General features: G+C 41.4%; 1 protein-coding gene across 4 annotated transcripts in view; it reads left to right on the forward strand.

Annotated features, from left to right (window-relative positions):
* Positions 1 to 13,504, forward strand: part of UBN2 (ubinuclein 2) — a 90,383-nt gene that overhangs the window by 20,586 nt on the left and 56,293 nt on the right. For all 4 annotated transcript variants that reach the window (XM_044946940.2, XM_025291613.3, XM_006078767.4 and 1 more), the window contains exon 3: positions 11,013 to 11,114. In XM_044946940.2, the coding sequence (XP_044802875.1) occupies positions 11,013 to 11,114 (102 nt within the window). The remainder of the gene's footprint in view (positions 1 to 11,012; positions 11,115 to 13,504) is intronic.

Here is a 13,504-nt window from a genome sequence, read left to right on the forward strand (position 1 = left end):
AGGAGAAGGGGACGACAGAGGATGAGATGGCTGAATGGCATTGCTGACTCGATGGACGTGAGTCTCGGTGAACTCCAGGAGTTTGTGATGGACAGGGAGGCCTGGTATGCTGCAGTTCGTGGGGTCGCAAAGAGTCGGACACGACTGAGCGACTGATCTGATCTGATAATTAGTGATGTTGTGAATCTTTTCATGTGCTTCTTAGCCATCTGTATGTTTTCTTTGGAGGACTGTTTGTTTAGATCTTCTGCCCATTCTTTGATTGGGTTCTTTGGTTTTTTATTTTTTTGATACTGAGCTGCATGAGCTGTTTGTGTGTTTTAGACATTAATACTTTGTTGCTTTGTTTGCAAATATTTTCTCTCATTCTCAGGGTTGCCTTTTCATCCTGCTTGTGGTTTCCTTTGCTGTGCAAGAGCTTTTAAGTTTAATTAGGTTCCATTTATTTATTTTTGTTTTTATCTTCATTACTCTGGGAAGTAGATAAAAAAAGACCTTGCTGTGATTTATGTCAGAGAGTGTTTAGCCTATGTTTTCCTCTTAGGGATTTATAGTATCCAGTCTTACATTTAGATCTTCAACCCATTTTGAGTTTATTTTTTGTATGGTGTTAGAAAATGTTCTAATTTCATTCTTTAACATGTAGCTGTCCAGTTTTATAGTACTACTTATTAAAGATACTGTCTTTTTTCCATATTGATATATTCTTGTCACTTTTGTCACAGATTAGGTGACCATATGTGTGTGTATTTATCGCTGGAGTTTTATGGTAGTACCATACTGTTTTGATGACTGTAGTTTTGTAGTATAGTCTGAGGTCAGGAATCCTAATTGATTCAGCTCTGTTTTTCTCAATATTGCTATGGCTATTCAGGGTTTTTTGTGTTTACATAAAAATTGTAAAATCTTTTGCTCTAATTTTATGGAAAATGCTGTTGGTTACGATAGGAACTCCGTTGCATCTGTAGATTACATGTTTCTTTCTGATACTTTTGGATCTAACTAGTGGTTCAGAGTAAGTTGAATTATCAAGTCAAATATGAAGTTTTAAAACTTCAGTTCTCAGTTCAGTAGCTCATTCCTGTCTGACTCTTTGTGATCCCATGGACTGCAGCATGCCAGGCCTCCCTGTCCATCACCAACTCCCAAAGCCTGCTCAAACTCATGGCCATCGAGTCGGTGATGCCATCCAACCATCTCATCCTCTGTTGTCCCCTTTTCCTCTCACCTTCAATCATTCCCAACATCAGGGTCTTTTCCAATGAGTCAGTTCTTCATACCAGGTGGCCAAAGTATTGGGGCTTCAGCATCATTCCTTCCAATGAATATTCAGAACTGATTTCCTTTAGGATTGACTGGTTTGATCTCCTTGCTGTGCAAGGGACTCTCGAGAGTCTTCTCCAACACCACAGTTCAAAAGCATCAATTCTTCAGTGCTCAGCTTTGTTTATGGTCCAACTGTTACATCCATACATGACTACTGGAAAAATTATAGCTTTGACTAGATGGACCTTTGTTGGCAAAGTAATGTCTCTGCTTTTTAATATGCTGTTTAGGCTTGTCGTAGCTTTTCTTCCAAAGAGCAAACGTCTTTTAATTTCATGGCTGCAGTCACCATCTGCAGTGATGTTGGAGCCCAACAAAATAACGTCTGTCACTGTTCCTCTTGTTTCCTGATCTGTTTGCCATGAAGTGATGGGACTGGTACCATAATCTTCATTTTTTGAATGTTGAGTTTTAAGCCAGCCTTTTCATTCTCCTCTTTCACTTTCATCAACAGGCTCTTCCGTTCCTCTTTGCTTTATGCCATAAGGGTGGTGTCATCTGCATATCTCAGGTTACTGATATTTCTCCCAGCAATCTTGATTCCAGCTGGTGTTTCATCCATCCTGCCATTTCACATTATGTACTCTGCATGTAAGTTAAATAAGCAGGGTGACAATATACGGCCTTGACGTACTGCTTTCCCAATTTGGAACCAGTCTCTTGTTCCATATCCAGTTCTAACTGGTGCTTCTTGACCTGCGTACAGATATCTCAGGAGGCAAGTAAGGTGGTCTGGTATTCCCATCTCTTGAAGAATTTTCCACAGTTTGTCATGATCCACATAGTCAAAGGCTTTGGCAGAGTCAATAAAGCAGAAGTAGATGTTTTTCTGGAACTCTCTTGCTTTTTTGATGATCCAACGGATGGTAGCAATTTGATCTCTGGTTCCTCTGCCTTTTCTAAAACCAGCTTGAACATCTGAAAGTTCTCAGTTCACATACTGTTGAAGCCTGGCTTGGAGAATTTTGACCATTACCTTGCTAGCGTTTGAGATGAGTGCAGTTGTGCAGTAGTTTGAACATTCTTTGGCATTGCCTTTCTTTGGAATGAAAACTCACCTTTTCCAGTCCTACGACCACTGGGGAGTTTTCCAAATGACCACTGGGGAGTTTTCCAAATTTGCTTGCCTATGGAGTGCAGCACTTTCACAGCATCATCTTTTAGGACTTGAAATAGCTCAGCTGGAATTCCATCACCTCTACTACCTTTGTTCATAGTGATGCTTCCTAAGGCCCACTTGACTTTGCACTTCAGGATGTCTGGCTCTAGGTGAGTGATCACACCATCGTGATTATCTTGGTCATGAAGATCTTTTTTGTACAGTTCTTCCATGTATTCTTGCCACCTTTTCTTAATAGCTTCTGCTTCTGTTAGTTCCATACCGTTTCTGTCCTTTATTGTGCCCATCTTTGCATGAAATGTTCCCTTGATAGCGCTAATTTTCTTGAAGAGATCTCTAGTCTTTCCCATTCTATTGTTTTCCTCTATTTCTTTGCATTGATCACTTAGGAACGCTTTCATATCTCTCCTTGCTGTTCTTTGGAATTCTGCATTATGATGGGTATATCTTTTCTTTTTTCATTTGCCTTTAGCTTCTCTTTTTTTTCTCAGCTGTTTGTAAGGCCTCCTCCGACAACCATTTTGTCTTTTTGCATTTGTTTTTCTTGGGAATGGTCTCGATCACTGACTCCTCTACAATGTCATGAACCACTGTTCATGGTTCATCAGGCACTCTGAAAGTGAAAAGTGAAGTCGCTCAGTCGTGTCCGACTCTTTGCGACCCCATGGACTGTAGCCTACCAGGCTCCTCTGTCCATGAGATTTTCCAGGCAATAGTACTGGAGTGGATTGCCATTTCCTTCTCCAGCGGATCTTCCCAACCCAGGAATCGAACCTGGGTCTCCTGCATTGTAGACAGATGCTTTACCGTCTGAGCCACCTATCAGATCTAATCCCTTGAATCTATTTGTCACTTCCACTGTATAATCATAAGGGATTTTATTTAGGTCGTACCTGAATGGTCTAGTGGTTTTCCCTACTTTCTTCAATTTCAGTGTGCATTTTGCAATAAGGAGTTCACGATCTGAGCCACAGTCAGCTCCGAGTCTGACTGTATAGAGCTTCTCCATCTTTGGCTGCAAATATATAATCAATCTGATTTGGTATTGATCATCTGGTGATGTCCATGTGTAGAGTCATCTCTTGTGTTGTTGGAAGAGGGTGTTTGCTAAGATTAGTGCATTCTGTTGGCAAAACTCTTTGCCCTGCTTTGTTTTGTACTCCAAGGTCAAACTTGCCTGTTACTTCAGGTATCTTTTGACTTCCTACTTTTGCATTCCAGTCCCCTATGATGAAATGGACATATTTTTTTTGGTGTTAGTCCTAGAAGGTCTGGTAGGCCATCATAGAACTGTTCAGCTTCTTCAGCATTAGTGGTTGGGGCATAGACTTGGATTACTGTGATATTGAATGGTTTCCTTGGAAACGAACAGAGATCATTCTGTTATCTTTGAGGGTGCACCCAAGTACTGCATTTCAGATGGTTTTGTTGACTCTGAGGGCTACTGCATTTCTTCTAAGGGATTCTTGCCCACAGTAGTATATATAATGGTCATCTGAATTAAATTCGCCCATTCCAATCCATTTTAGTTCACCTATTCCTAAAATGTCAATGTTCATTCTTGCCATCTCCTGTTTGACCACTTCCAATTTATCCTGATTCATGGACCTAACATCCCAGGTTCCTATGCAGTATTGTTCTTTACAGCATCAGACTTTACTTCCATCACCAGTCACATCCACAACTGGGCATTGTTTTTGCTTTGGCTCCATCTCTTCATTCATTCTGGTGTTATTTCTCCACTCTTCTCCAGTAACATATTGGGCACCTACCGACCTGGGACTTCATCTTTCAGTGTCATATCTTTTTGCCTTTTCATCCTGTTCAGGGGGTTTTCAAGGCAAGAATACTGAAGTGGTTTGCCATTCTTTTCTCCAGTGGACCACGTTTTGTCAGAACTCTCCACCATGACCTGTTCATCTTGGGTGGCCCTACATGGCATGGGTCATAGTTTCATTGAGTTAGAGAAGGCTGTGGTCCATGTGATCAATTTGATTAGTTTTCTGTGATTGTGGTTTTCATTCTGTCTGCCCTCTGATGAATAAGGATAAGAGCCTTATGGAAGCTTCCTGATGGGGAGACTGACTGAGGGGGAAACTGGGTCTTGTTCTGATGGGTGGGGCTTTGCTCAGTAAATCTTTAATCCAATTTTCTGTTGATGGGTGGAACTGTGTTCCCTCCTTCTTGTTTGGCCTGAGGCCAAACTGTGGACCCATGCCTCCACTGGAGACTCCTGGACACTCTTAGGCAAGTCTGACTCAGTCTCTTTTGGGAACACTGCTCCTTTCTCCTGGCTACTGGTGCACACAAGGTTTTGTTTGTGCCCTCCAAGAGTCTGTTTCCCCAGTCCGGTGCAAGTTGTGTAATCAAATCCCACTGGCCTCCAAAGTCAGATTCCCTGGGGGTTCTCAGTTCCTTTGCCAGATCCCCAGTTTGGGAAATGTGTTGTGGGTCCTAGAACTTTCTTAACAGTGTGAGAATATCTTTGATATAATTGTTCTGCAGTTTGTGGGTCATCTGCTCAGCAGCTCTGTGGTGGGTATCGCTGCATGTCCTAGGTCTGCTGCAGCCAGAGCTAAGAGTATGGAAGAATCTTTGCAGATTCTTTTCAATTGCTTTTCAAGAGTTTTATTGGTATACTCTTGAAACCATTTATCACAGATTAGGACTTGAACCCATGTACTGGGACTTGAACCCAGCCAAAACCCAGTGTGGGACTCAAATCCACATGGCTGTGACTCACACTCAACCAGAACTGTGCTTGGGACTTGAACCCACATGGCTGGGACTCAGTTCAATTCAGTTGCTCAGTCGTGTCTGACTCTTTGCAATCCCATGAATCACAGCACTCCAGGCCTCCCTGTCCATCACCAACTCCTGGAGTTCACTCAGACTCAGGTCCATCGAGTCAGTAATACCATCCAGCCATCTAATCCTCTGGTGTCCCCTTCTCCTCCTGCCCTCAATCCCTCCCAGCATCAGGGTCTTTTCCAGTGAGTCAACTCTTTGCATGAGGTGGCCAAACTACTGGAATTTCAGCTTCAGCATCAGTCCTTCCAGTGAACACTCAGGACTGATCTCCTTTAGGATTGACTTGTTGGATCTCCTTGCAGTCCAAGGGACTCTCAAGAGTCTTCTCCAACACCACAGTTCAAAAGCATCAATTCTTTGGCGCTCAGCTTTCTTCACAGTCCAACTCTCACATCCATACATGACCACTGGAAGAACCATAGCTTTGACTAGACGGACCTTTGTTGGCAAAGTAGTGTCTCTGCTTTTGAATATGCTATCTAGGTTGGTCATAACTTTCCTTCCAAGGAGTAAGCATCTTTTAATTTCATGGCTGCAGTCACCATCTACAGTGATTTTGGAGCCCCAAAAAATAAAGTCTGCCACTGTTTCCACTCTTGCCCCATCTATTTCCCATGAAGTGATGGGGCCAGATGCCATGATCTTCATTTTCTGAATGTTGAGCTTTAAGCCAGCTTTTTCACTCTCCTCTTTCACTTTTCATCAAGAGGCTTTTTAGTTCCTCTTCACTTTCTGCCATAAGGGTGGTGTCATCTGCATATCTGAGGTTATTGATATTTCTCCCGGCAATCTTGATTCCAGCTTGTGCTTCTTCCAGCCCAGTGTTTCTTGTGATATACTCTGCATATAAGTTCAATAAGCAGGGTGACAATATACAGCCTTGACATACTCCTTTTCCTATTTGGAACCAGTCTGTTGTTCCATGTCCAGTTCTAACTGTTGCTTCCTGACCTGCATATAGGTTTCTCAAGAGGCAGGTCAGGTGGTCTGGTATTCCCATCTCTTTCAGAATTTTCCACAGTTTATTGTGATCCACACAGTCAAAGGCTTTGGCAGAGTCAATAAAGCAGAAGTAGATGTTTTTCTGGAACTCGCTTGCTTTTTCGATGATCCAGTGGATGTTGGCTATTTAATCTCTGGTTCCTCTGCCTTTTCTAAAACCAGCTTGAGCCTCTGGAAGTTCATGGTTCACATATTGCTGAAGCCTACAAAGAATATAATCAATCTGCTTTTGGTATTGACCATCTGGTGATGTCCATGTATAGAGTCTTCTCTTATGTTGTTGGAAGAGGGTGTTTGCTATGACCAGTACGTTCTCTTGGCAAAACTCTGTTAGCCTTTGGCCTACTTCATTTTGTACTCCAAGGTCAAACTTGCCCATTACGCCAGGTATCTCTTGACTTCCTACTTTTGCATTCCAGTCCCCTATAATGAAAAGGACATCTTTTTTGAGTGTTAGTTCTAGAAGGTCTTGTAGGTCTTCATAGAACCGTTTAACTTCATCTTCTTCAGCATTACTGATTGGTGCACAGACTTGGATTATTGTGACATTGAATGGTTTGCCTTGGAAAGGAACAGAGATCCTTCTGTTGTTTTTGAGATTGCATCCAAGTACTGCGTTTCGGACTCTTTTGTTGACCGTGATGGCTACTCCATTTCCTCTCAGGGATTGCCCACAGTCATAGATATAATGGTCATCTGAGTTAAATTCACCCATTCCAGTCCATTTTAATTTACTGATTCCTATAATGTCGATGTTCACTCTTGTCATCTCCTGTTTGACCACTACCAGTTTGCCTTGATTCATGAACCTAACATTCCAGGTTCCTATTACCAACCTAGACAGCATATTAAAAAGCAGAGACAAAAAAAAAAAAGAAAAAGAAAAAAAAAAAAACAGAGACATTACTTTGCCAACAAAGGTCCGTCTAGTTAAGGCTATGGTTTTTCCAGTAGTCATGTATGGATGTGAGAGTTGGACTATAAAGAAAGCTGAGTGCAGAAAAATTGATGCTATGGTGTTGGAGAAGACTCTTGAGAGTCCATTGGACTGCAAGGAGATCCAACCAGTCCATCCTAAAGGAAATCAGTCCTGAATATTCATTGGAAGGACTGATGTTGAAGCTGAAACTCTAATACTTTGGCCACCTGATGTGAAGAACTGAGTCATTTGAAAAGACCCTGATGCTGGGAAAGATTGAAGGCATAAGGAGAAGGGGACAACAGAGGATGAGATGGTTGGATGGCATCACTGACTCAATGGACATGAGTTTGAATAAACTCTGGGAGTTGGTGATGGACAGGGAGGGCTGGCATGCTGCAGTACATGGGGTTGCAAAGAGTCGGACACAACTGAGCGACTGAACTTACTGACTAATGCAATATTGCTCTTTATAGCATCGTACTTTACTTCCATCACCAGTCACATCCTCAACTGGTTGTTGTTTTTGCTTTGGCTCCATCTCTTCATTCTTTCTGAAGTTATTTCTCCACTGATCCTCAGTAGCATATTGGGCACCTGTTGACCTGGGGAGTTCATCTTTCAGTGTCCTATCTTTTTGCCTTTTCATACTGTACATACTATTTGTACTGAGAAATCTGTATGCAGGTCAAGAAGCAATAGTTAGAAGTGGACATGGAACAACAGACTGGTTCTGAATTGGAAAAGGAGTACATCAAGGCTGTATATTGTCACTCTGCTTATTTAACTTATATGCAGAGTACATCATAAGAAATGCCAGGCTGGATGAAGCACAAGGTGGAATCAAGATTGCCAGGAGAAGTATCAATAACCTCAGATATGCAGATGAAAGCACCCTTACGGCTGAAAGCGAGGAAGAACTAAAGAGCCTCTTGATGAAAGTGAAAGAGGAGAGTGAGAAAGCTGGCTTAAAACTCAACATTCAGAAAATGAAGATCGTGGTATCTGGTCCCATCACTTCATGGCAAATAGATGGGGAAACAATGGGAACAGTGACAGACTATTTTTTTGGGCTCCAAAGTCACTGTAGATGGTGATTGTCAGCCATGAAATTAAAAGACGTTTGCTTCTTGGAAGAAAAGCTGTGACAAACCTAAATAGCATATTAAAAAGCAGAGACATTACTTTGATGACAAAGGTCCATCTAGTCAAACTGTAGATTTTCCAGTGGTCATGTATGGATGTGAGAGTTGGACCATAAACAAAGCTGAGCACTGAAGAACGGGTGCTTTGAACTGTGGTGTTGGAGTAGACTCTTGAGAATTCCTTGGACTGCAAGGAGATCAAACCAGTCAATTCTAAAGGAAATCACTCTTGAATATTCATTGGAAGGACTGATGCTGAAGCTGAAGATTCAACACTTTGGCCACCTGGTGTGAAGAACGGACTCATTTGAAAAGACCGTTATGCTGGGAAAGATTGAAGGTGGGAGGAAAGGGAGACGACAGAGGATGAGATGGTTGGATGGCATCACTGACTCAGTGGATATGAGTTTGAGCAAACTCCAGGAGAAAGTGAAAAACAGAGAAACCTGGTGTGTTGCAGTCCATAGGGTCACAAAGAGTTGGACACAACTTAGCAACTGAACAACAACAGCAACATCGAAGCAAAATTTAATGATAGCATGCTGTACAAGGCCATGGAAGTGTGTAGTGTGTTTGGGAAAGAAGTTTGTCAAAAGGAATTAAATATTTAAGAGGTTTGCTGTTTAGGAGTCAGTATACATCTAGGCATTCTGAGATGACAGGCAAAGGTCAGGGAAAGATCATCCTCTTGGGTGAAACATGATCAAATTAGCAGAAAATGAATGAAAGTAGTCAGCTTTGGAATGTATTGAGGAAACTTGAAAAATAACCAGTTTGGATCAGTCATCGGTGTCTATCCTCAAGAATAGAAGCTTTTGAACTGTGGTGTTGGAGAAGACTCTTGAGAGTCCCTTGGACTGCAAGGAGATCCAACCAGTCCATTCTGAAGGAGATCAGCCCTAGGATTTCTTTGGAAGGAATGATGCTGAAGCTGAAACTCCAGTACTTTGGCCACCTCATGTGAAAAGACTCTGATGCTGGGAGGGATTGAGGGCAGGAGGAGAAGGGGACGCCAGAGGATGAGATGGCTGGATGGCATCACTGACTCAATGGACTTGAGTTTGAGTGAACTCCGGGAGTTTGTGATGGACAGGGAGGCCTGGCGTGCTGCGATTCATGGGGTCGCAAAGAGTCGGACACAACTGAGCGACTGAACTGAACTGAAAATCTTAAAAGATGTGAGCAACTACTTTATCTCACACCAAAATGACACTCTCGCTGGTGATGGTATTGTAATGGTTTTATTCAATGAAAAGCATACAGTGGAGTCATAGTTATGGGGGGTAGGTTTTTTTTAACATTAATATGCAATACAAACAAAGCATTTACTCAGAATTACCTTACAAAATTACCTAAGAAGGAAATATTTTATGTTTGAGACATTTCTCAGTAAGTTTGTCATAATTGTGTTTTGTTTTGTTTTTTATGTGAACACTGGAAGAGATCACCATTTCTTCATGTGGAAATAGATGAAGTAATTTGCTTTCATTTAAGAGCCATGTTGCAGAAAAGTCAGCCATCTTTCACCGGTGGAAGAAATGGTGAAATGAACTGTGCATTGAGAGACACATGCACTGTGGAAGTATAAACCATAGGAGAGTTAGGTCTGCCGTATTACAGCCTCTACAGGGCTCATTCTCACTCAGTGGTGGCATGTGGGCAGGCAGTACCCTTAGCACTGATGGTTTTCTCTCTGCTTTCTGAGCCTTCTTTTCCCGACTCCTGCTTCACAGCAGGTTTGACCTGGTTTTTCTCACTAGTGACTTAACTATAGTTACCAAAACTAGGAAATTGGCATTGGCACAGTACAGTTAACTAGACTACAGACTTTACTCAGATTTCACCAGTTTCTCCATGCATTCATTTTTTGTTTTCTTGTATGTCTATGTGTATAATTAACTCTAGGACATTAAAAATACTTTTAAGAATAGTTTGGATTTACAGAAAAGTTGAAAAGAAAATACAAAGAATTTTCATGTAGTTTTCACCCACTGTCCCCTATAACATCTTATGATTATATAGCAGACTTGTTACAACTAACAAACCAACTTTGGTACATTACTATTAATCGATACTGCAGTTTATTCAAGATTTGCTTATTTCCCCCTAATGTCCTTTTTTAGTGCCCGCACGCCAGGCAGGAGAGCAGATCACATTTCGTTTTTCTGTCTCTCTAAGCTTGTCTAGACTATGACAGTTTTTCAGATTTTTCTTGTTTTTTATAATCTTGACCACTTTGAGGAATACTTGTAAGAATTCCTCAAATACTGGTTGCTTGTAAGAATGTCCCTCAGTTGAGTTTGGTGTTTTTCTTGTGGTTCCGTTTGTCATGATGTTTATCTCACGGTTAACCGATAACTGAGGTGACAGGCTTTTGAGAGGAAGACTGCAAAGTTTCAGTGCCATTGGTGTCGCATTGTGTCAAGAGTAACGCTGTATCAGTATGACTTACTCTATTGGTGTCGACCTTGATCATGTGGCTGAGTAACGTTAGCCAGGTTTTTCACTGCAGACTTACTTTGGAAGCGAGTCCCTAAGTACAGTGTTCGTTCAAGATGTGAGGGGATTTAAATTCAACCTCCTGAGGGGTATTTACAGAAGTCATTTGCAGATTCTTCTGACAGGTATTTTATAATTTAATGGAAACAACATGAGTACTGATTCAGTCTAACATATCTGTTCTTCACAGGGTGGGAAGCCTCGTAAACACCGGAGGGATCGGCTACAAGATTTAATCGATATAGGCTTTGGCTATGATGAGACAGATCCGTTTATTGATAACTCAGAGGCTGTGAGTAATTTGTCTTTAATATAATAGCACTTCTTTGTTTATTTGGGTAGTGGAATTCAAAGTTAAAGTAAATGTTTCCGCACGTGTTTTTACTAATTCCCTTTTGATGTATGTCTAAATCATTTACAGTTTGGGTAATTCCCTGGCATTCCACTGCTTAGCACGCAGTGCTTTCTTGGTCAGAGCCTGGGTTCGATCCTTGGTTGGGAAACTAAAAACCCAAAAGTGATTGGCATGGTGTAGCCAAAGAAAAAAGTAAGTTTCCAGTTTTATGTGCTTATAAGTAATTGAGCCATCAGTAGTATACATTTCTCTTTGTGTACTTGAGTATGCATGTAATATAATTATAGTTAAAATTATATGTATAGGTTAAGTTTCTAGTAGTGGGATTTATTGATCAGAGAGTATTTCCATCTTGAGTTTTTAATCGATGTTCCCAAGGGCAGGTGTGTTTTGAAACACCTTCCAGATCAGAACCATGAAATTTTGAAGACTGGGGCTGCTGGGTTGTAGTTAATCTGGCAAATACCTTGAAATTGTGCTTCATGGTTTTATTGCTGCCGATCCTTACTACAGTGGTGATAGTTGAATGCTGTCCTTCATCACAGTCTGTTTTGATGAAGCCCTACAGCTTTCCCCCTGGAATCTTCTTTCTCTTATAAAGGAAGAGGAATTCAGGAGAGCATTTCACGACTACAACAGTGCATTGGTCACATAGCAAATAAATAAAGGCATGCCATGTTTAGGGGTTGGTAAGTTGTATGTTCTTACATTCTTCTCAGTGTGCTGGAATAATCTAATCCCTGCATTAAGATACCCCCTGCACTGTGTAGTGACTGCTTAGAATATACAGAAAGTGACAGTAAGGTGGCTGTTGGACTACCTACAAATTCATACCTCTTTTTCCTGTTGCTACAGTGCTTGGTTGTTTAGCGGATGACAAGGCGTGTAGTGGTAGGGAAGTGATAGGAAGGACTGCCAGCACGAGGCGTACATACCCTGTCATACTCCTGTTGTTACTTTGGTTTCCTGACATAAACTGGTTTGCAAGCCTACTCTGTAGGAGTAAAATGTTGACAGTGTCCTTTGGAGTTGAGAGGACTTTCTGTTATCAAAAAGGTTGTCAGCCTTTTTGTAGGTTTGGGCATGGAATGGTCTCAAAGAGTGTTGACCTTGATTTGACACTGAAGTCAAAAGTCCTAGATTCTAGACTCAACTTGTTTTCTAATTCACTATGGACCAGCAGCAAGTCTTTTATTTTAGCATCACCCAGTTTTCTCTGTTACGACTGACTTGCCCAGCAGAATTATGTACTCTGAGACTCAAGATAATGACATGCTGCAAAGCCTGCGTAGGTGCTCAGTCGCTTCATTTGTGTCCAGCTTGTTGCGATCCCATGGACCGTGTAGCCCATCACGTTCCCCTGTCCATAGGATTTCATAGGCAAGAATACTGGAGGGGTTTGCCGTTTCCTTCTCCAGGGGATTTTCCCAACCCAGGGATCGAACTCATCTCTCCTACTGCTCCTGCAGGTGGATTCTTTACCAGTGTGCCACCAGAGAGGCCCATCGAAAAGCATAAAGCAAGTATAAAGCAATGGTACTGATGTTAACACTCTATGTAAAGTAGATTTTCAATTCTAAATAACCCAAGAGGAAACTCAGCCATGGCCATATATAAATGAATATTGCATGTACTCAGGCTTACATAAATAGCATTTAAAATTTTTTTTAATTAATTTTTTTATTGAAGGATAATTGCTTTACCGAATTTTGTTGTTTTCTGTCAAACCTCAACATGAATCAGCAATAGGAATACATATATCCCCTCCCTTTTGAACTTCCCTCCCATGTCCCTCCCCATCCCCGCCCCCAGTTGATACAGAGCCCTTATTTGAGTTTAATTAGTAAACCTAATTTTTTTAGAGCAGTTTGAGGTTCACAGGAAAATTGAATGGAAGGTGCAGAAATTGCCCATATACTCCTTGCCCTCACAACATGCACTGCTTCCCCCATTATCAGTGTTCCCCCACCAGAGTGGTATACTAGTCACAGGGGGAAAATCTGCATCAACACATCACCCAGAGTCCACAGTTGACCTCAGATTCACTCTTGGTGTTGTACGTTCTATGGATTTTGACAAATGTATAATGACATGTATCCACTGTTATACTGTCATACAAGATAGTTTCACTGCCCTAAAAAAAAATCCTCTACCTATTCATCCCTCCCTAACACCTGCAACCACTAATCTTTTTATTGTCTTCATAGTTTTGCCTCTTCTCCAGCGTCATACAGTTAGAATCATATGGTATGTAGCCTTTCATAAAGAGCATTTTTAGTATTTTCCTTTTGTAGCATTCCAAATATTTGAATAAAAGTGTTTTTCAA

Source organism: Bubalus bubalis, chromosome 8 (genome assembly GCF_019923935.1).
Source record: "Bubalus bubalis isolate 160015118507 breed Murrah chromosome 8, NDDB_SH_1, whole genome shotgun sequence".
NCBI lineage: Eukaryota > Metazoa > Chordata > Mammalia > Artiodactyla > Bovidae > Bubalus > Bubalus bubalis.